This window comes from Mustelus asterias, chromosome 12 (assembly GCF_964213995.1).
Source record: "Mustelus asterias chromosome 12, sMusAst1.hap1.1, whole genome shotgun sequence".
In the NCBI taxonomy this organism is placed as follows: Eukaryota; Metazoa; Chordata; class Chondrichthyes; order Carcharhiniformes; family Triakidae; genus Mustelus; species Mustelus asterias.
The window spans coordinates 35246855-35271256 of record NC_135812.1 but is presented as its reverse complement, the minus strand read 5'-3'; the positions used below and the strand labels follow the sequence as shown (position 1 = coordinate 35271256).

At 44.5% G+C, this 24402-nt stretch overlaps 1 protein-coding gene across 1 annotated transcript in view; it reads left to right on the top strand.

Moving 5' to 3' along the window:
* The window catches only part of hpda (4-hydroxyphenylpyruvate dioxygenase a), a 66202-nt gene that overhangs the window by 15625 nt on the left and 26175 nt on the right, over window positions 1-24402 (top strand). The window contains exons 6-10 of the mRNA XM_078225021.1: window positions 5118-5200; window positions 9549-9638; window positions 10981-11087; window positions 12921-12998; window positions 14424-14586. Coding sequence (XP_078081147.1) covers window positions 5118-5200; window positions 9549-9638; window positions 10981-11087; window positions 12921-12998; window positions 14424-14586 — 521 coding nt within the window. The remainder of the gene's footprint in view (window positions 1-5117; window positions 5201-9548; window positions 9639-10980; window positions 11088-12920; window positions 12999-14423; window positions 14587-24402) is intronic.

Sequence of the window (24402 nt, the reverse complement as noted above, 5' to 3'; positions counted from 1 at the left end):
TTGCATAACACTCTGTGCAGGGACATTGTTAGTGTTTGGATAACACTCTGTGGAGGTACATTGTTAGTGTTTGGATAACGCTCTGTGGAGGTACATTGTTAGTGTTTGGATAACGCTCTGTGGAGGTACATTGTTAGTGTTTGGATAACGCTCTGTGGAGGTACATTGTTAGTGTTTGGATGACACTCTGTGGAGGTACATTGTTAGTGTTTGGATAACGCACTGTGGAGGTACATTGTTAGTGTTTGGAGAACACTCTGTGGAGGTATATTGTTGGTGTCTAAGTGGTGTACAGCCCCAATAGATACAACATTGACATCTGCAGCAATGTGTGTTTTGGAAAATAGCTACTTCCATATATCCAAAGAACAAAGAACAAAGAACAATACAGCACAGGAACAGGCCCTTCGGCCCTCCAAGCCCGCGCCGCTCCCCGGTCCAGGATTGAATCCTGAATCCAGGATCCCCGCCCAATTTTCCAGCCTATCTACATACCAATGTCCTATCCACCGAGCTGTCCCTCACAGCTACAATGCTTTGTTCATCACAACCTATTAACTCACCCCCACCCCCCCATTCCAGACCATGTGATCTCCAGGGAGAGGCGAAAACCCAGAGTGAAAACCCCAGGGCCAATATGGGGAAAAAAAATCTGGGAAATTCCTCTCCGACCCCCTGAGGCGATCGAAACGAGTCCAGGAGATCACACTGGCCCTGATCGGAAAATGCTTCCCAACCCTAGTCATTTCCACTTCCACGAACACCATATGAATTCCCTGCCTCCGAGACAAGTTCCCAACTATCCGCAGTCTCGCTCTGTACTGGCACCATCAAGATGATCATAGAATGAAGCCTTGAAACGAGAAACAAGGAACAATTAGCCCGCGCCGCTCACTGGTCCAAACTAGACCACTCTTTTGTATCCCTCCATTCCCACTCCGTTCATATAGCTGTCTAGATAAGTCTTAAACGTTCCCAGTGTGTCCGCCTCCACCACCTTGCCCGGCAACACATTCCAGGCCCCCACGACCCTCTGTGTAAAATATGTCCTTCTGATATCTGTGTTAAACCTCCCCCCCTTCACCTTGAACCTATGACCCCTCGTGAACGTCACCACCGACCCGGGGAAAAGCTTCCCACCGTTCACCCTATCTATGCCTTTCATAATTTTATACACCTCTATTAAGTCTCCCCTCATCTTCCGTCTTTCCAAGGAGAACAACCCCAGTTTCCCCAATCTCTCCTCATAACCAAGCCCCTCCATACCAGGCAACATCCTGGTAAACCTCCTCTGTACTCTCTCCAAAGCCTCCACGTCCTTCTGGTAGTGTGGCGACCAGAACTGGACGCAGTATTCCAAATGCGGCCGAACCAACGTTCTATACATCTGCAACATCAGACCCCAACTCTTATACTCTATGCCCCGTCCTATAAAGGCAAGCATGCCATATGCCTTCTTCACCACCTTCTCCACCTGTGACGTCACCTTCAAAGATCTGTGGACTTGCACACCCAGGTCCCTCTGCGTCTCTACACCCTTTATGGTTCTTCCATTTATCGTGTAGCTCCTCCCTACATTATTCCCACCAAAATGCATCACTTCGCATTTATCAGGATTGAACTCCATCTGCCATTTCCTTGCCCAAATTTCCAGCCTATCTATATCCTTCTGTAGCCTCTGACAATGTTCCTCACTATCTGCAAGTCCTGCCAGTTTTGTGTCCAGAAGGAATATCATCAATAGTGTGAACTGAACATTGGCCTAGAACATTGTTGACCCAATTCTGCAATCCATATTCACTGTATGCAGTTTCCCATTGCAAGTGGGGAATCATTGAATTATTCCTATTTGCCAAACTCTGAAGAACATGATCCATGGAATTTCTCACTAGATTATAAATCATTGAGTGATCAGGTAGAATGTATTGTCCCCCAGAAGCAGGCTAAGAGGTGAGGTAGGGTAATTAATGGAGCAGGAAGGCATGCGGTGGAGATCCTGTTACCTTACTGACTGTCCCCAATCCCCAATGATGCCCAGGGTAGTGAAGGTCGAGGTCAGCCTTCCTGCCCCAAGGCCAATTGAGGCCCTTAAATGACAAAATAATGGCCACTTAAGGCACTTAAATCACTGTTACTGGTATTTTACTTGCTACAGGTGAGAGGGGAGTGCCATTCCATGTGGACAGGCTGCCAGGTAGACTGTGGTAGGTCATGTTGGGGTCTGTGGAGGGGTCCCTCCTGCTCAGGCACCCTGTGACCTATGGAGGCCCCTGAGACGCAGTCTCATTTGTCCAGGTTTCTGAGGTCTCCAGTGCTTTTCCTCTACCCGGGCATCCTGCAATAACATTAGTGGCCACTGCTCCTGGTGGTGCTGTTGGCACTGAGAACTGTCCGTCTCCGGTTGACTGGCAGTTCTTGGGAGGCAAGGCATGTGCACTGAAAGCGCTGGGCATTCAGGCAGCAGGCAGCTCAATTGGATTTAAGGTGCTTTGCGTCTCCCAGAACTGACTGGCTCGTGGACAGGCCCATTGCCATAGCTAGTTAATCAAGCCCATAGAGTCCTTACAGCACAGAAGGAGACCATTTGGCTCATCAAATCCTTGTTGGCTATCTATGGAGCAACCCATTCAGTCCCATTTCCCTGCTCTATCCCCCCAGCCCTGTGAGTTTATTTCCAATACCTAACCAATTTCCTTTTAAAATAATTGTTTGTCTCCACTTCCACCCCTTGGGGCAGGGAGTTTCATGTCAATACCTCTTGCTGCATAAAAAAAAACATCTTCCTCAGATTCTCCCTGTATATCTCTGGTTTTCCTAGTCATTGTACCATCAGCTCATTGCTACAATCCCTCAGCCCTGGAACCATTCTGGTAAATAATCTCTGCACCCTCGCAGAGAGTTTTACATCCTTCTTCAAATGTGGTGACCAGAACTGAACACAATACTCTAGTTGTGGCCTAACCAGAGTTTTACACAGGTTCATCATAACTTTCCTGCTTTTGAGCTCAATGCCTCTATTTGTCCAAGATCCTATATGTTTTACTGCCACCTCTCTGAATATGTCTTGCCAATTTCGAAAATCGATGCACAAGAAGCCCCAGATCCTCTCTTCCTGCAACCTCTTTTGAACTGTGTCACTAAATCTATATTGCCCCTCCCCATCCCTTCGGCCAAAATGTAATCCTCACACGTCTTTGCATGAAATTCCAGCAGCCACTAGCCTACTCATTCTTCTAGCTTAACTGTATCCTGTTGCAGTCAATCAACCTCATTGTTACCTCTAAGTTTGATATCATCAGCACATTTTGAAATTTTACTCTGTATTCCAATATCCAAGTCATTTATGTAGATCAAAGAAACAATGGTCCTAGCATTAGTCATTGAGGAACACCCTGCCTACCATCTCCAGCCTGCAAAACAACCATTTATCACACACAACTTGCTGTTTTCTGTCCCTAAGCAAATGTTTTATCCAAGCTGCGGTGACCCACCTTGGTGAATACTGATGCAAAATATTCATTTTAGCTTTGTGCCTCGAAGCATCTTCTTTCTCCTTACTAGGCCCCACCCCACCTCTTACAACTTACCCACTTACTAATTACATACCAGTAGAAGATTTTTGAGTACCCCTTTATGGTAAATGCTATTTTATTCTCATATTCCCTTTTTGCCAGTCTTATTTTCATCTTCACTTCCCCTCTCAACTTGCATTTGGCCTGGTTTTTGCTTGACCTGCCCTAGATCATTATATTCTCTAACTCCCTCATCATCCAAGGAGGCCGGGCTTTGGTTTCCCCTACCTTTCCCTCTTGTTGGAATATACCTAACCCATTCCTGAAACATCTCCTCTTCAAAGACCACCCACTGTTCTGTCAAACTTTGGTTCTATTTTATCCCCTTTCATCACACTGAAGTTAGCTCTCTTTCAATTTAGAAGTACCGCTTGACTTTGTTCCTTACTTACTCCACTACCAATCTAAACCTTATGATCCGATGATTGGTACAGACTTATTTTTCTCGGTGGAGGGTGTTTGCTGCACGGTCTGGGTTCTCTGTGTGTTGCCCGATCTGTGCCTTTCTGTTTGTTCCATGTCTGCACTGTTGAATGCATGTCTTTGCTGTAGGTTCTATACAAAACACTTCTTTGGCCTCAATTGGAGTATTATGTCCAATTCTGGGCTCCACATTTTAGAAAAAATGTGTAAGCATTAGACAAGAGGCATGGTGGCGCAGTGGTTAACACTGCTGCTTCACAGTGCCAGGGTCCCAGGTTCAATTCTGACTTTGGGTCACTGTGTCGAATTTGCACATTCTTCTTGTGTCTGCATTAGGTTAATTGGCCATATTAAATTGTCCCTTAATGCCAGGGAATGAACAGGGTAAATACGTGGAGTTATGGGGATAGGGTCTGGGTGGGACTGTTGTCAGTGCAGGTTTGATGGGCTGAATGGCCTCCTCCTGCACTGTAGGAATTCTATGATTCTCGGTAAAGATTTGGGAAATGGGTCCAGAGACTTAGAACCTGAGTTATGTGAATATTGGAGAATTTGGAGACGATGTATTCAAAACCAAGAGGGGTCTGAACAGAGTAGATAGGGAGAAACTGTTTCCATTGGCAGAAGAATCTAGAATCAGTGGGACGCGAATTTAAGGTGATTGGCAAAAGGAGCAAAGACGACACGAAGAAATGCTTTCTTACGCTGAGTGGTTGTGATCTGGAATGTACTGCCTGAGAGTGTGGTGGAGACAGATTCAACTGAGACTTTTAAAGCAGAATTGGATAACTATCTGAAGAGGAAAAAATTGCCAGACTAAAGGGAAAAGTTGGGGGAGTGGATCTACGTGAGTTGCTCTTGCAGAGAGTGAGCACAGATGTCTCTAAGTGGTCTTCTACTGTGCTGTAACCATTCTACCCATTCTATTCTATGATTCTATGAGTGACAGTGTTAACTCTGTGTCTGCGCTGCTGGCTTTGTACCTGGACTATCCAATTAATTTCTGTGTTGCCCTCTCCATGTCTGGGACGTTTGGTCTTTGTCTGTACCCTGACTGTGTTTGTTATTCTGCTCCTCCTTCTTCCCAAAGCTGTGTTCTGACAAGTTGTGTGTCTGCTTTAGAAATGACCGAACATTTAGGGAAGCACGGTGATGGTGTGAAGGATATCGCATTCCAAGTAGAAGACTGCAACTTCCTGGTGCAGGTAGGAACTAAAGAACAGAGTCAGAAAGGCCCATGTCCATTTCATCCATCAGGAGGAGCATTCTCTTTGGGTTCTACCATATGAATGTGGGGTGGGGGGTGGGCAGGGCGGGATGGCTGGGGAACGTGATGGATTTTGCTTGGAAACAGATCCGTGTTACAGTATCCACTCGTTCAGGATTGAACTTGATTCTGTGAATTCAGGGTTGGTTGATGATTAAAGGAAAGTAAACGGTGCTCCTTTAAAAGAACAGTGAGTACGCATTGAATTGAGCACTTGTTTTGCTTTCCATATTGGTGTTGTTAAGTGCACAACATTGTTTTAAAAACTCCCCTTCTGTGCACTTGGAGACTTGGCTAAGTATGATATACCAAGCTTCCATTACCAGCAGGTCCTCCGTGATGTGCTGCTCTGCTAGTCACTCTGAGTTAATGATTCACTTCTGTCTGAGACATTGCAGAATCTCAGAGTTCATCGTCCACACACCAGATATTTCCCAATCCTTCTTCAAACAGCTGCTGTTTGTAGTGTTGACTATGCATTTGAAGCACTGTAACCTACAGGGCAATGGATCAAGAGCTGGAAAGTTGGAAGCAAAATACTGCGGATGCTGGAATCTGAAACAAAAACAGAAAATGCTGGGGAAAATTCAGCAGGCCTGACAGCATCTGTGGAGAGAGAACAGAACCAGCGTTTCGAGTCTGGATGACGAGGCTGTCAGACCTGCTGAAATTTTCCAACATTTTCTGTTTTTTGTTCTGGAAAGTTGGGAGAGGTTAGATAGCTCTTTCTTTGGCCGGCACAAATATAATGGGCCAAATGGCCTCCTCCAGTGCCATAGATTTTCTAGGTGTGCACTCCCTTTGCTATGCAGTTCGAGGTCAGTGTCTGTCCGCATTTTAATTCGATCCTTTCTGGTGCCACAAACCATTCTCCAGCCGAAGGAATCGGGAAGGACTCTGTGCTGGTTTGTCGGAATATTCCATCCTTCCTGTGGGAAAAGCATATCCCGGATCACCCAGAACTCTGAACCCAGGGAATTCTCCTGCTGCTATCATTATTGTGAGGGCTAATGCTTTGCAAAAACTTGCATTTATCTAATGCCCTTAACTTAAAGAAATGTCCCAAAACATTTTCTAAATACTTTTAATTTAAATCAGGCCAGGAGGGGAAGGATTAAGTGAGATGACAGATAACTTGACTCAAGAGATGGGTTTTGATATGATCTTAAAAGGTGGAGAGAGAAACAGAGAGCTTTTGGGAGGCTGTTCGAGAGTGTAAGATGCAAGTTGCTTAAGGCTCTGGGCAGTGAGGAGGGTGGAGAGAGCAATTGGAAAAAACAAAATACAGAAGACCAGAAACAGAGGAGTGGAGCTTCTTGGATAGGATAAAAGGCTGGAGGAGATTTCAGCATAGGGTGTGGTGAGACATGTAAGGATATAAAGGTGAATATGAATGTAATAATTCAAGAAGCCCAACTGGAAAGGAACATAATTTATTCACAGAATGCAAAATAAAACCACTACCATGGTGTACACACACTTGTCCCTGCTGTGTACTATAGTGCAGAAGGCCCAGTCCTGGGCCTGCCTTCTAAAAGGCTCAAATAATGAGTTCCAGCTGGGTAGGCCACTGCCTGTTACCAGTGGAACTTATACTCAATGAGCCCCACAGGGAGTTCAGTCAGTGATTCCACATGGGCCTTATGGGGGTTATAATAATGAAGTTGGAGGGTGGAGAGCTAGTGTAAGTCAACAAAAGCAAGGGTTCTGTGTGAATACAATTTAGTGTGGCCATGATACAGTCTTCAGAGTTTTATACAAGTTAGGATATATGGAGGGTAGAGGACGGAAAGGCGAGTGTTATTGTAATCAATTCTATAAACATGCACAAAAGCTTTAGTGACAGAGGGCTTAGATGAGACAGAGATGAGTAATGTTGTGGAAGTGGAAATAAATGATCTTGGTGATAGAGATGATGTGGGAAGTTGAAGCTTAAGGTTGAACAGGATGGAACAGTTGTGAATAGTTTGGTTTAACCCCAAGATGATGGCCAGGGAAGGGATAGAGTCAGTGACAGGGGGGAAAGAGTTTGATGCAGACTGAAGGTATGGCTTCAGTCTTTCCAGAGTTAACCTGGAGGAAGTTATGACGCATTCAAGATTTGGTTTCAGACCAGCAGTCTGACAGTACAGAAACAGTCAAGCAGTTGAGTTCAGTGATGAAGAGGTAGAACTAGATGTCATGAACAGTTTTGTGAAAGTTGACTTGAGACAATGGATATTTTTGCTAAGGGGTTGCTTATGGGTGACAAAGATCAGGAATAGATTCCTCAGATAAATCAGTCTTGGCAAGGAAGAGATATATTAATATTTTGTGTGTACTGTCAAAGAACTGTCAAAGCTATTAAGGAACTGTCAAAAGGTACTAGGTTAGAAGAGGTAAGGGCAAAGGGTGGAGGCATAGATTTTGCATGAATTGGTGATAAGTTGACATACGGACTATTAAGGGCCATAGGGATATGAAGGGAATATGGAGTCTGATGGGATATGGGCATGAATGGGGGCATAAGGTGGCATAAGTGGACATGGATGGGCATGGGGAGCATATGGGGATGTGGAGGCTTGGGGGCTGGCTTTTTAAAATTGTTTTTAAAAATGTAATTTCACACAGTGACATAGAACAGAAGAAAGCGTTCTGCCCAGCCTCCTCTACACCCAGCAGTCTCTGCATTCAGTCAGGGGCCAGGGGTTCACCTTTTAATCCAGCCTGCACTCCCCCAGGTCAAATATCTGACCTGCCCAAGACCTATTTTAAAGTTCATGTTTGGAGAGCGAGGAATTTTCCCGTCTCTCAGCACCCGACCCAGAAGCAAAGATCTGCACCTTTGTGTTTAAACTAATTGAATCATGAGAAAAAGTGACTATTTTGTTTCACTGGTTAGTTAGTTCATTGTTGTTGGTTCCAGAATTGCATAAAGGTGTTGGTTCAGGGGTGGCACAGTGGTTAGCACTGCTGTCTCACAGCGCCAGAGACCCGGGTTCAATTCTGGCCTTGGATCACTGTCTGTGTGGAATATGCAGTCTCCCCGTGTCTGCGTGGGTTTTCTCTGGGTGCTCCGGTTTCATAGAAATCATAGAAACCCTACAATGCAGAAGGAGGCCATTCGGCCCATCGAGTCTGCACCGACCACAATCCCACCCTGCTAATCCCTCTAACCTACGCATCTCTGGACTCTAAGGGGCAATTTTTAACCTGGCCAATCAACCTAACCCGCACATCTTTGGACTGTGGGAGGAAACCGGAGCACCCAGAGGAAACCCATGCAGACACGAGGAGAATGTGCAAACTCCGAGCCGGGAATCGAACCTGGGACCCTGGAGCTGTGAAGCAGCAGTGCTAACCACTGTGCTACCGTGCCGCCTCCCACAGTCCAAAGATGTGCGGGTTAGGGGGATTGGCCATGCTAAATTGACCCGAGTGTCAGGGGGACTAGCTAGGGTAAATACATGGGGTTATGGGGATAGGGCTTGGGTGGGATTGTGGTCAGTGCAGACTCGATGGGCCGAATGGCCGCCTTCTGCACTGTAGAATTCTATGATTCTATGATTCTTGGGCGTCACTGTACTGAGGAGAAGGTAGTGATGCTGAACTGTTTCAGACCTTTGCCATTTGATAAGCTACTGTTAGCTAGGAGATTCTAGCATTTTAGCAGCAAGTTATCGTTTTGTCCTGGTTGTGTTGTGGCCCAAGATGATGTCTCGAGCATGAGATTGACTTCAACTGGAAATCTAAGGAATTATCTAAAATGGAAAATCACAATTACTGCACCTAACCCAAGTCCCATTATCTGCAGTTTACTGAGTGCGCAATGACTATGCTATGTATAGCTCGAGGTGGTTAAAGATCTGCCCTCCCCCTTTCTATCAGGCATGTTGTAACTGGGCCTTGGTAGAGTTCCAGCAGGCTCTGGTAAATCAGAGACTGCAGTCAGAACTGAAATTACCTGAATGTTTAGATTGAGAATCATCTGTAAAGAGCAAAATTGCAAATCCTGACACTGAAATAGAACAGAAATTGTTGGAATTGTACAGCAAGTCTGTCGACATCTGAAAGGGATGTGAACATTCAGAACTCACTCTCTATGATTGTCTTTGACTCTCTCATTGTCCTTCTCTTAAAGGCTGTGCTTTACAGCTTTTAATTGTTGAGGTGACTTAATCCCAACATCGATCTGTCCCGTTTCATTAGAATTCTTTAACCTGAATTACTTTTGATACTGATTGGTGTTAGATTGACTGAGTGGAGAGGGAATGAGGCTGATGCTGATGGTTGACCTCTATTGGCAGAAAGCAAAGGAGCATGGAGCCATCGTTGTGAAAGAGCCATGGACTGAGGAGGATAACTATGGCAAAGTGAAGTATGCTGTTGTAAAAACCGTAAGTATTGCAGGAAATTCTTGATCATCCCTCCAAGACTAATACTTCAACAGTAAACACACTCAAACTCCCGCTATCAGACTGAGCCAATGGTGCTGGGATAGGGAGGGGGTAATTAAAACAGGCAATGCTCCCATTCACAATGATTGGCAAGTGATTCCCATTGGGAACTGTGTGGGCATGTGGAGCTAAGAGCACTCAAATATTCTGCTGACATTCACTGTCTAGGTAACAGAGGAATCATCACTTTGCACTGTGCACTTTTTTTGGCAAAAATATACTTTATTTATAAAACATCTGAAAGAGGCATTAAAAAAACATTTCAATTTGTTATAACAGGAAAGTGCAAAGATATTCACATTTCCTTCAGAGATTAAGATGCACTCTGAGGTGCTTCAATTCAATAATTCAGTAAAGGTTGGCATGGTGGCACAATGGTTAGCACTGCTACCTCACAGCGAAGGGAACCCGGTTCTATTCTGGCCTTGGGTGACTGTCTGTGTGGAGTTTGCATGTTCTCTCCATGTCTCTGTGGGTTCTCTCCATAGCGCCCATGCTCCAGTTTCCTCCCACAGCCCAAAGGTGTGCGGGTTAAGTGGATTGGTTTTGTTAAATTGCCCCTTAGTTTTTAACGATGTGCAGGTTAGATGGATTGGCCATGGTAAAATGGGTGGGGTTACAGAGATAGGGCAGGGGTTTGGGCCTGGGTAAAATGTTGTTTTGGAGAGTCGGTGCAGACTCGATGGGCTGAATGGTCTCCTACTGCACTGAGGGGGTTCTATGGATCCATTTCAATATTTTCATTACAGGGAGTACAGTTCTGTCCTAACTGTACACATTGGTTATGTTGCACTCTGAGGTGCTTCAATACAGTTACATACAGTTAGGATTAAGCACATTGTCCAGCTGGCCCAAGCCTGAGTGCATCCCTTAGCATGTAGTCCGGGACTTTGGAATGTGCCAGCCTGCAAAACCTGGTCAAGGACAATTCTTTGCACTGGAAGATTGACAAGTTTCGGGCAGACCAAAGAGCGTCTTTCACTGAGTTGATGATCCTCCAGCAGCAGTTGCTGTGTGTCTTGGTGTCCCTGAGAACAGCCCGTAGAGCAGCTAGGGTTCTGTGTCATAGAACTGCTCAGGATGAACCTCGACAAATACCTCTTAAAGTCCACAGGCTTTATGTGATCTCATTATTACTTCCTGATTTTTTTGTCTTTCTACCTACATCTTGTTTTCAACATTGATGATTTCCATTCAGTCCACCTTCACAAAGTCTCTCAATCCAAAAATCATGGACGATACATTGCGTTTCTAACAGCTTTTCCGCTGCTCTTACTTTCAGTATGGGGACACAACACATACATTTGTGGAGTTTCTGGGGCCTTACCGTGGCAACTTTCTGCCAGGATACAAGGAACCTCTCTTCAGGGATCCATCTCTTGCCACACTGTGAGTGAATCAATACCTTTGGAAGGTTTTAAAGGACAATAAAAGGGTTGGGGCATCAGCAAAATAAGACTTCAGCAATCTGTAAGAGATGCTCTCCCATTTCCTCTGGTGAGCACATGACCCTCAGCATGTTGAAGACTCTGTTTCTGCTACAGTCGAATATCCTTTATCCATACATCCAGAAATCAAACTCATCCAAAAACCGGAATTATCTGAATCCTGAAATGTAATTAGCCTCAGGATTTCGAATAAATCAACATGTGTCCAAATTCTCTGTGCTGCATCATGTTAGAAGTTAAAGCTGGAGACATGACCACCCGCCCTCCCTCGCTGCTTCTCAATGTATACATACAATGCAGTATGGTTGGAGCAGACTGAGGTGAAGCCAAAGTCAGAGGGGATTACCACAGCTGAAATTGCACTGTGGTTACTAATGTTTTGTTCAGGACCATTATTACAGCCAGTGCCTCATTTGCGGGAATACTGTAACACACAGCGATGAGTGCAGTTATATGCTGTGAATACCATAATGTGGAGATGCCGGCGTTGGACTGGGGTAAACACAGTAAGAAGTTTAACAACACCAGGTTAAAGTCCAACAGGTTTATTTGGTAGCAAAAGCCACACAAGCTTTCGGAGCTCCAAGCCCCTTCTTCAGGTGAGTGGGAATTCTGTTCACAAACAGAGCATATAAAGACACAAACTCAATTTACATGAATAATGGTTGGAATGCGAATACTTACAACTAATCAAGTCTTTAAGAAACAAAACAACGTGAGTGGAGAGAGCATCAAGACAGGCTAAAAAGATGTGTATTGTCTCCAGACAAGACAGCCAGTGAAACTCTGTGGGGGTTACAAATAGTGTGACATGAACCCAGTATCCTGGTTGAGGCCGTCCTCGTGTGTGCAGAACTTGGCTATCAGTTTCTGCTCAGCGACTCTGCGCTGTCGTGTGTCGCGAAGGCCGCCTTGGAGAACGCTTACCCGAATATCAGAGGCCGAATGCCCGTGACCGCTGAAGTGCTCCCCAACAGGAAGAGAACAGTCTTGCCTGGTGATTGTCGAGCGGTGTTCATTCATCCGTTGTCGCAGCGTCTGCATAGTTTCCCCAATGTACCATGTCCCGAGGCATGGTACATTGGGGAAACTATGCAGACGCTGCGACAACGGATGAATGAACACTGCTCGACAATCACCAGGCAAGACTGTTTTCTTCCTGTTGGGGAGCACTTCAGCGGTCACGGGCATTCGGCCTCTGATATTCGGGTAAGCGTTCTCCAAGGCGGCCTTCGCGACACACGACAGCGCAGAGTCGCTGAGCAGAAACTGATAGCCAAGTTCCGCACACACGAGGACGGCCTCAACCGGGATATTGGGTTCATGTCACACTATTTGTAACCCCCACAGAGTTTCACTGGCTGTCTTGTCTGGAGACAATACACATCTTTTTAGCCTGTCTTGATGCTCTCTCCACTCACGTTGTTTTGTTTCTTAAAGACTTGGTTAGTTGTAAGTATTCGCATTCCAACCATTATTCATGTAAATTGAGTTTGTGTCTTTATATGCTCTGTTTGTGAACAGAATTCCCACTCACCTGAAGAAGGGGCTTGGAGCTCCGAAAGCTTGTGTGGCTTTTGCTACCAAATAAACCTGTTGGACTTTAACCTGGTGTTGTTAAACTTCTTACTGTGAATACCATATTCAGGGAAGGTACATGTATGTCATAGACTCAGATGAGGCACTAATGTATAATCACAGACAGTGCACTTTGTGAAATGATTATTGTCTTGATTGCTGCTGTATTGTTCTGATATTTGTATCTCTGTCCCAGGCCCCCTGTGAATTTGAAAGTAATTGACCACATTGTGGGGAACCAGCCAGATGATGAGATGGTGCCCGTGGTGGAATGGTATGAGCCAGTCTCTTACATAACAGCGAACTGCATCTGTTGTTTTATCCCATGTAATCAAAAATGAATGCTGACCCCATACAGGGAAAGATGGTTTGAAACATGGTCCCTTTGTTGCGAGCATGGGGTGCTCTAGACATGCAGCTCGGGATAACACCACCAACAATGACAAATAGCATTTATGTACCTTTTAAGGCAGGAAAAAATATTCCACATGGCTTCACAAAAGCATAAGAAAAATAAAAGCCACGTTACAGGTTTATAGGGGAAAGTGGGAAGGAAATGATCGAAAACCTGGTCAAAGAGGTAGGCTTTGATGTTAGTTTTAAAAGTAGGAGAGTTAGAGAGGTTTAATCCCAAAGTTTAAGAGCTGAGTAGCTGAAGAAACAGCCATGAACTGTGAGGAAAATGCGGGGGCGGGGGGGGGGGGGGTGCAGAATGTACCAGGTTGTGAACTGGAGACAGTGATCAAAGAAGACAATGGAATATGGTGGTGGCCGAGGGCACACAGCTTGTGTCACTGCCTAAGACAATGGCTTCAATCTTCCCAATATTTTCCTGGCAGACCATTCGCATTGAAAGTGGATGTGTGAACTCCATATGGCGAGACTGGTGCAGTCGAGATGTAGTGAAGACAAAACAGGCCATCTTAATCTTGAACCCCCATGAAGGGTTCGAAACTCCCAGGGACATATCGATATTGTCACAGGACGAGTAATCCAGAGACCCAGTGTAATGCTCTGGGGACCCGGGTTTGAATCCTACCCTGGCAGATGGTGAAATTTGGATTGAAATATGGAATTAAAAGTCTAATGATGACCATAAAACCATTGTCAATTGTCTTCAAAACCCACCTGGTCCATTAATACTGGAAATCTGCCATCTTTACCAGGTCTGGCCTATATGTGACTTCAGACCCACAGCAATATGGTTGGCTCTTAAGTGCCCTCTGAAATAGCCTAGCAAGCCATTCAGTTCAAGAGCAATTATGGATGGGCAATAAATGCTGGCCCAGCCAGCGACACCCACATCCTATAAATTAGTTTAAAAAACGTGATGGGTGAGGGCAACACGGTTTGGGGTTCAGAGCCCACGCAGCAAGCGAGGACAAGGTGGGTCATGGAGTTCACATTGTGGTCTTGTAAAAAATCCTCAATCAGTGTATAATCCTGTATACTCAGCAAATCCTCACATGTACATGGCACAACAGAACCAGAACCCAGAGAGAGAACAATATACTGTTACAGATCAGAAGGAGACCCTGTGTAAGCTGGATCCTTTGCAAACACGGGATCTTAGGGATGCTTAGAGACCAAAGGTTTTGTTCTTCCATTCAGTACTGTTCCCTGCAGCGGTAATATTGCACCTCGTGGTACAAAGTGACTGTAACTCCGTAAAATAAACAAACTCTGATCATTATCTCAGGTACCAGAAGTGTCTGATGTTTCATCGGTACTGGTCAGTGGATGACAAACAGATCCATACGAATTTCAGCTCCTTGCGGTCCGTAGTTGTGAGCAACTATGAAGAGACCATCAAAATGCCCATCAACGAGCCAGCGACAGGGAAGAGAAAATCCCAAATCCAGGTGAGAACACCAATAGCTGCTTTGTCAGCAATTCTCTCTCTGACACACATGAACCAACACCAATATCTGATGACAGTGACTATTATATAGAGTGTGGTGAGGGATGGCAGTGTCTATTATATAGAGTGTGGTGAGGGAAGGCAGTGTCTATTATATAGAGTGTGGTGAGGGATGGCAGTGTCTATTATATAGAGTGTGATTGGGGATGGCAGTGTCTATTATATAGAGTGTGGTGAGGGATGGCAGTGTCTATTATATAGAGTGTGGTGAGGGAAGGCAGTGTCTATTATATAGAGTGTGGTGAGGGATGGCAGTGTCTATTATATAGAGTGTGGTGAGGGATGGCAGTGTCTATTATATAGAGTGTGGTGAGGGATGGCAGTGTCTATTATATAGAGTGTGGTGAGGGAAGGCAGTGTCTCTTATATAGAGTGTGGTGAGGGATGGCAGTGTCTATTATATAGAGTGTGGTGAGGGATGGCAATGTCTATTATATAGAGTGTGGTGAGGGAAGGCAGTGTCTATTATATAGAGTGTGGTGAGGGATGGCAGTGTCTATTATATAGAGTGTGGTGAGGGAAGGCAGTGTCTATTATATAGAGTGAGGTGAGGGATGGCAGTGTCTATTATATAGAGTGTGATTGGGGATGGCAGTGTCTATTATATAGAGTGTGATTGGGGATGGCAGTGTCTATTATATAGAGTGTGGTGAGGGATGGCAGTGTCTATTATATAGAGTGAGGTGAGGGATGGCAGTGTCTATTATATAGAGTGTGGTGAGGGATGGCAGTGTCTATTATATAGAGTGTGGTGAGGGAAGGCAGTGTCTATTATATAGAGTGTGGTGAGGGATGGCAGTGTGTATTATATAGAGTGAGGTGAGGGATGGCAGTGTGTATTATATAGAGTGTGGTGAGGGATGGCAGTGTCTATTATATAGAGTGTGGTGAGGGAAGGCAGTGTCTATTATATAGAGTGAGGTGAGGGATGGCAGTGTCTATTATATAGAGTGTGATTGGGGATGGCAGTGTCTATTATATAGAGTGTGATTGGGGATGGCAGTGTCTATTATATAGAGTGTGGTGAGGGATGGCAGTGTCTATTATATAGAGTGAGGTGAGGGATGGCAGTGTCTATTATATAGAGTGTGGTGAGGGATGGCAGTGTCTATTATATAGAGTGTGGTGAGGGAAGGCAGTGTCTATTATATAGAGTGTGGTGAGGGATGGCAGTGTGTATTATATAGAGTGAGGTGAGGGATGGCAGTGTGTATTATATAGAGTGTGGTGAGGGATGGCAGTGTCTATTATATAGAGTGTGGTGAGGGAAGGCAGTGTCTATTATATAGAGTGTGGTGAGGGATGGCAGTGTCTATTATATAGAGTGTGGTGAGGGATGGCAGTGTCTATTATATAGAGTGAGGTGAGGGATGGCAGTGTCTATTATATAGAGTGTGGTGAGGGATGGCAGTGTCTATTATATAGAGTGAGGTGAGGGATGGCAGTGTCTATTATATAGAGTGTGGTGAGGGATGGCAGTGTCTATTATATAGAGTGTGGTGAGGGATGGCAGTGTCTATTATATAGAGTGTGGTGAGGGATGGCAGTGTCTATTATATAGAGTGAGGTGAGGGATGGCAGTGTCTATTATATAGAGTGTGGTGAGGGATGGCAGTGTCTATTATATAGAGTGTGATTGGGGATGGCAGTGTCTATTATATAGAGTGTGGTGAGGGATGGCAGTGTCTATTATATAGAGTGAGGTGAGGGATGGCAGTGTCTATTATATAGAGTGTGGTGAGGGATGGCAGTGTCTATTATATAGAGTGTGATTGGGGATGGCAGTGTCTATTATATAGAGTGAGGTGAGGGAAGGCAGTGTCTATTATATAGAGTGAGGTGAGGGATGGCAGTGTCTATTATATAGAGTGAGGTGAGGGATGGCAGTGTCTATTATATAGAGTGTGATTGGGGATGGCAGTGTCTATTATATAGAGTGAGGTGAGGGAAGGCAGTGTCTATTATATAGAGTGAGGTGAGGGATGGCAGTGTCTATTATATAGAGTGAGGTGAGGGATGGCAGTGTCTATTATATAGAGTGAGGTGAGGGATGGCAGTGTCTATTATATAGAGTGTGGTGAGGGATGGCAGTGTCTATTATATAGAGTGTGGTGAGGGATGGCAGTGTCTATTATATAGAGTGAGGTGAGGGATGGCAGTGTCTATTATATAGAGTGAGGTGAGGGATGGCAGTGTCTATTATATAGAGTGTGGTGAGGGATGGCAGTGTCTATTATATAGAGTGTGGTGAGGGATGGCAGTGTCTATTATATAGAGTGAGGTGAGGGATGGCAGTGTCTATTATATAGAGTGAGGTGAGGGATGGCAGTGTCTATTATATAGAGTGTGGTGAGGGATGGCAGTGTCTATTATATAGAGTGTGGTAAGGGATGGCAGTGTCTATTATATAGAGTGTGGTGAGGGAAGGCAGTGTCTATTATATAGAGTGTGGTGAGGGATGGCAGTGTCTATTATATAGAGTGTGGTGAGGGAAGGCAGTGTCTATTATATAGAGTGTGGTGAGGGATGGCAGTGTCTATTATATAGAGTGTGGTGAGGGATGGCAGTGTCTATTATATAGAGTGTGGTAAGGGATGGCAGTGTCTATTATATGGAGTGTGGTGAGGGATGGCAGTGTCTATTATATAGAGTGTGGTGAGGGATGGCAGTGTCTATTATATAGAGTGTGGTGAGGGATGGCAGTGTCTATTATATAGAGTGTGGTAAGGGATGGCAGTGTCTATTATATAGAGTGTGGTGAGGGATGGCAGTGTCTATTATATAGAGTGTGGTAAGGGATGGCAGTGTCTATTATATAGAGTGTGGTGAGGGATGGCAGTGTCTATTATATAGAGTGCGATTGGGGATGGCAGTGTCTATTATATAGAGTGTGATTGGGGATGGCAGTGTCTATTATATAGAGTGTGATTGGGGATGGCAGTGTCTATTATATAGAGTGTGGTGAGGGATGGCAGTGTCTATTATATAGAGTGTGGTGAGGGATGGCAGTGTCTATTATATAGAGTGTGATTGGGGATGGCAGTGTCTATTATATAGAGTGTGGTGAGGGAAGGCAGTGTCTATTATATAGAGTGTGATTGGGGATGGCAGTGTCTATTATATAGAGTGTGGTGAGGGATGGCAGTGTCTATTATATAGAGTGTGGTGAGGGAAGGCAGTGTCTATTATATAGAGTGTGGTGAGGGATGGCAGTGTCTATTATATAGAGTGTGATTGGGGATGGCAGTGTCTATTATATAGAGTGTGGTGAGGGATGGCAGTGTCTATTATATAGAGTGTGGTGAGGGATGGCAGTGTCTATTATATAGAGTGTGGTGAGGGAAGGCAGTGTCTATTATATAGAGTGTGGTGAGGGATGGCAGTGTCTATTATATAGAGTGTGATTGGGGATGGCAATGTCTATTATATAGAGTGTGGTGAGGGATGGCAGTGTCTATTATATAGAGTGTGGTGAGGGATGGCAGTGTCTATTATATAGAGTGTGGTGAGGGATGGCAGTGTCTATTATATAGAGTGTGGTGAGGGATGGCAGTGTCTATTATATAGAGTGTGGTGAGGGATGGCAGTGTCTATTATATAGAGTGAGGTGAGGGATGGCAGTGTCTATTATATAGAGTGTGGTGAGGGATGGCAGTGTCTATTATATAGAGTGTGATTGGGGATGGCAATGTCTATTATATAGAGTGTGGTGAGGGATGGCAGTGTCTATTATATAGAGTGAGGTGAGGGATGGCAGTGTCTATTATATAGAGTGTGGTGAGGGATGGCAGTGTCTATTATATAGAGTGTGATTGGGGATGGCAGTGTCTATTATATAGAGTGAGGTGAGGGAAGGCAGTGTCTATTATATAGAGTGAGGTGAGGGATGGCAGTGTCTATTATATAGAGTGAGGTGAGGGATGGCAGTGTCTATTATATAGAGTGAGGTGAGGGATGGCAGTGTCTATTATATAGAGTGAGGTGAGGGATGGCAGTGTCCATTATATAGAGTGTGGTGAGGGATGGCAGTGTCTATTATATAGAGTGAGGTGAGGGATGGCAATGTCTATTATATAGAGTGTGGTGAGGGATGGCAGTGTCTATTATATAGAGTGAGGTGAGGGATGGCAGTGTCTATTATATAGAGTGAGGTGAGGGATGGCAGTGTCTATTATATAGAGTGTGGTGAGGGATGGCAGTGTCTATTATATAGAGTGTGGTAAGGGATGGCAGTGTCTATTATATAGAGTGTGGTGAGGGATGGCAGTGTCTATTATATAGAGTGTGGTGAGGGAAGGCAGTGTCTATTATATAGAGTGTGGTGAGGGATGGCAGTGTCTATTATATAGAGTGTGGTGAGGGATGGCAGTGTCTATTATATAGAGTGTGGTGAGGGATGGCAGTGTCTATTATATAGAGTGAGGTGAGGGATGGCAGTGTCTATTATATAGAGTGTGGTGAGGGATGGCAGTGTCTATTATATAGAGTGTGATTGGGGATGGCAATGTCTATTATATAGAGTGTGGTGAGGGATGGCAGTGTCTATTATATAGAGTGAGGTGAGGGATGGCAGTGTCTATTATATAGAGTGTGGTGAGGGATGGCAGTGTCTATTATATAGAGTGTGATTGGGGATGGCAGTGTCTATTATATAGAGTGAGGTGAGGGAAGGCAGTGTCTATTATATAGAGTGAGGTGAGGGATGGCAGTGTCTATTATATAGAGTGAGGTGAGGGATGGCAGTGTCTATTATATAGAGTGAGGTGAGGGATGGCAGTGTCTATTATATAGAGTGAGGTGAGGGATGGCAGTGTCTATTATATAGAGTGTGGTGAGGGATGGCAGTGTCTATTATATAGAGTGTGGTAAGGGATGGCAGTGTCTATTATATAGAGTGTGGTGAGGGATGGCAGTGTCTATTATATAGAGTGTGGTGAGGGAAGGCAGTGTCTATTATATAGAGTGTGGTGAGGGATGGCAGTGTCTATTATATAGAGTGTGGTGAGGGAAGGCAGTGTCTATTATATAGAGTGTGGTGAGGGATGGCAGTGTCTATTATATAGAGTGTGGTAAGGGATGGCAGTGTCTATTATATAGAGTGTGGTGAGGGATGGCAGTGTCTATTATATAGAGTGTGGTGAGGGAAGGCAGTGTCTATTATATAGAGTGTGGTAAGGGATGGCAGTGTCTATTATATAGAGTGTGGTGAGGGATGGCAGTGTCTATTATATAGAGTGTGGTGAGGGATGGCAGTGTCTATTATATAGAGTGTGGTAAGGGATGGCAGTGTCTATTATATAGAGTGTGGTGAGGGATGGCAGTGTCTATTATATAGAGTGTGGTAAGGGATGGCAGTGTCTATTATATAGAGTGTGGTGAGGGATGGCAGTGTCTATTATATAGAGTGCGATTGGGGATGGCAGTGTCTATTATATAGAGTGTGATTGGGGATGGCAGTGTCTATTATATAGAGTGTGATTGGGGATGGCAGTGTCTATTATATAGAGTGTGGTGAGGGATGGCAGTGTCTATTATATAGAGTGTGGTGAGGGATGGCAGTGTCTATTATATAGAGTGTGATTGGGGATGGCAGTGTCTATTATATAGAGTGTGGTGAGGGAAGGCAGTGTCTATTATATAGAGTGTGATTGGGGATGGCAGTGTCTATTATATAGAGTGTGGTGAGGGATGGCAGTGTCTATTATATAGAGTGTGGTGAGGGAAGGCAGTGTCTATTATATAGAGTGTGGTGAGGGATGGCAGTGTCTATTATGTAGAGTGTGATTGGGGATGGCAGTGTCTATTATATAGAGTGTGGTGAGGGATGGCAGTGTCTATTATATAGAGTGTGGTGAGGGATGGCAGTGTCTATTATATAGAGTGTGGTGAGGGAAGGCAGTGTCTATTATATAGAGTGTGGTGAGGGATGGCAGTGTCTATTATATAGAGTGTGATTGGGGATGGCAGTGTCTATTATATAGAGTGTGGTGAGGGATGGCAGTGTCTATTATATAGAGTGTGGTGAGGGAAGGCAGTGTCTATTATATAGAGTGTGGTGAGGGATGGCAGTGTCTATTATATAGAGTGTGGTAAGGGATGGCAGTGTCTATTATATAGAGTGAGGTGAGGGATGGCAGTGTCTATTATATAGAGTGTGGTGAGGGATGGCAGTGTCTATTATATAGAGTGTGGTGAGGGATGGCAGTGTCTATTATATAGAGTGTGATTGGGGATGGCAGTGTCTATTGTATAGAGTGTGGTGAGGGATGGCAGTGTCTATTATATAGAGTGAGGTGAGGGATGGCAGTGTCTATTATATAGAGTGTGGTGAGGGAAGGCAGTGTCTATTATATAGAGTGTGGTGAGGGATGGCAGTGTCTATTATATAGAGTGTGGTGAGGGAAGGCAGTGTCTATTATATAGAGTGTGGTGAGGGATGGCAGTGTCTATTATATAGAGTGTGATTGGGGATGGCAGTGTCTATTATATAGAGTGTGGTGAGGGATGGCAGTGTCTATTATATAGAGTGTGGTGAGGGAAGGCAGTGTCTATTATATAGAGTGTGGTGAGGGAAGGCAGTGTCTATTATATAGAGTGTGGTGAGGGATGGCAGTGTCTATTATATAGAGTGTGGTGAGGGATGGCAGTGTCTATTATATAGAGTGTGGTGAGGGAAGGCAGTGTCTATTATATAGAGTGTGGTGAGGGATGGCAGTGTCTATTATATAGAGTGTGGTGAGGGAAGGCAGTGTCTATTATATAGAGTGTGGTGAGGGAAGGCAGTGTCTATTATATAGAGTGTGGTGAGGGATGGCAGTGTCTATTATATAGAGTGTGGTGAGGGATGGCAGTGTCTATTATATAGAGTGTGGTGAGGGAAGGCAGTGTCTATTATATAGAGTGTGGTGAGGGATGGCAGTGTCTATTATATAGAGTGTGGTGAGGGATGGCAGTGTCTATTATATAGAGTGAGGTGAGGGATGGCAGTGTCTATTATATAGAGTGTGGTGAGGGATGGCAGTGTCTATTATATAGAGTGTGGTGAGGGATGGCAGTGTCTATTATATAGAGTGTGATTGGGGATGGCAGTGTCTATTGTATAGAGTGTGGTGAGGGAAGGCAGTGTCTATTATATAGAGTGTGGTGAGGGAAGGCAGTGTCTATTATATAGAGTGAGGTGAGGGATGGCAGTGTCTATTATATAGAGTGTGGTGAGGGATGGCAGTGTCTATTATATAGAGTGTGGTGAGGGATGGCAGTGTCTATTATATAGAGTGAGGTGAGGGATGGCAGTGTCTATTATATAGAGTGTGGTGAGGGAAGGCAGTGTCTATTATATAGAGTGTGGTGAGGGAAGGCAGTGTCTATTATATAGAGTGTGATTGGGGATGGCAGTGTCTATTATATAGAGTGTGGTGAGGGATGGCAGTGTCTATTATATAGAGTGTGGTGAGGGATGGCAGTGTCTATTATATAGAGTGAGGTGAGGGATGGCAGTGTCTATTATATAGAGTGAGGTGAGGGATGGCAGTGTCTATTATATAGAGTGTGATTGGGGATGGCAGTGTCTATTATATAGAGTGTGGTGAGGGATGGCAGTGTCTATTATATAGAGTGTGGTGAGGGATGGCAGTGTCTATTATATAGAGTGAGGTGAGGGATGGCAGTGTCTATTATATAGAGTGTGGTGAGGGATGGCAGTGTCTATTATATAGAGTGTGATTGGGGATGGCAGTGTCTATTATATAGAGTGAGTTGAGGGATGGCAGTGTCTATTATATAGAGTGTGGTGAGGGATGGCAGTGTCTATTGTATAGAGTGTGGTGAGGGAAGGCAGTGTCTATTATATAGAGTGTGGTGAGGGAAGGCAGTGTCTATTATATAGAGTGTGGTGAGGGATGGCAGTGTCTATTATATAGAGTGAGGTGAGGGATGGCAGTGTCTATTATATAGAGTGTGGTGAGGGAAGGCAGTGTCTATTATATAGAGTGTGGTGAGGGATGGCAGTGTCTATTATATAGAGTGTGGTGAGGGATGGCAGTGTCTATTATATAGAGTGTGGTGAGGGATGGCAGTGTCTATTATATAGAGTGTGGTGAGGGAAGGCAGTGTCTATTATATAGAGTGTGATTGGGGATGGCAGTGTCTATTATATAGAGTGTGATTGGGGATGGCAGTGTCTATTATATAGAGTGTGATTGGGGATGGCAGTGTCTATTATATAGAGTGTGATTGGGGATGGCAGTGTCTATTATATAGAGTGTGATTGGGGATGGCAGTGTCTATTATATAGAGTGTGGTGAGGGAAGGCAGTGTCTATTATATAGAGTGTGGTGAGGGATGGCAGTGTCTATTATATAGAGTGTGGTGAGGGATGGCAGTGTCTATTATATAGAGTGTGGTGAGGGAAGGCAGTGTCTATTATATAGAGTGTGGTGAGGGATGGCAGTGTCTATTATATAGAGTGAGGTGAGGGAAGGCAGTGTCTATTATATAGAGTGTGGTGAGGGATGGCAGTGTCTATTTTATAGAGTGTGGTGAGGGATGGCAGTGTCTATTATATAGAGTGTGGTGAGGGATGGCAGTGTCTATTATATAGAGTGTGGTGAGGGATGGCAGTGTGTATTATATAGAGTGTGGTGAGGGATGGCAGTGTCTATTATATAGAATGTGATTGGGGATGGCAGTGTCTATTATATAGAGTGTGGTGAGGGAAGGCAGTGTCTATTATATAGAGTGTGGTGAGGGATGGCAGTGTCTATTATATAGAGTGTGGTGAGGGATGGCAGTGTCTATTATATAGAGTGTGGTGAGGGATGGCAGTGTGTATTATATAGAGTGTGGTGAGGGATGGCAGTGTCTATTATATAGAGTGTGGTGAGGGAAGGCAGTGTCTATTATATAGAGTGTGGTGAGGGAAGGCAGTGTCTATTATATAGAGTGTGGTGAGGGATGGCAGTGTCTATTATATAGAGTGTGATTGGGGATGGCAGTGTCTATTATATAGAGTGTGATTGGGGATGGCAGTGTCTATTATATAGAGTGAGGTGAGGGATGGCAGTGTCTATTATATAGAGTGTGGTGAGGGATGGCAGTGTCTATTATATAGAGTGTGGTGAGGGATGGCAGTGTCTATTATATAGAGTGTGGTAAGGGATGGCAGTGTCTATTATATAGAGTGTGGTGAGGGATGGCAGTGTCTATTATATAGAGTGTGGTGAGGGAAGGCAGTGTCTATTATATAGAGTGTGGTAAGGGATGGCAGTGTCTATTATATAGAGTGTGGTGAGGGATGGCAGTGTCTATTATATAGAGTGTGGTGAGGGATGGCAGTGTCTATTATATAGAGTGTGGTAAGGGATGGCAGTGTCTATTATATAGAGTGTGGTGAGGGATGGCAGTGTCTATTATATAGAGTGTGGTAAGGGATGGCAGTGTCTATTATATAGAGTGTGGTGAGGGATGGCAGTGTCTATTATATAGAGTGCGATTGGGGATGGCAGTGTCTATTATATAGAGTGTGATTGGGGATGGCAGTGTCTATTATATAGAGTGTGATTGGGGATGGCAGTGTCTATTATATAGAGTGTGGTGAGGGATGGCAGTGTCTATTATATAGAGTGTGGTGAGGGATGGCAGTGTCTATTATATAGAGTGTGATTGGGGATGGCAGTGTCTATTATATAGAGTGTGGTGAGGGAAGGCAGTGTCTATTATATAGAGTGTGATTGGGGATGGCAGTGTCTATTATATAGAG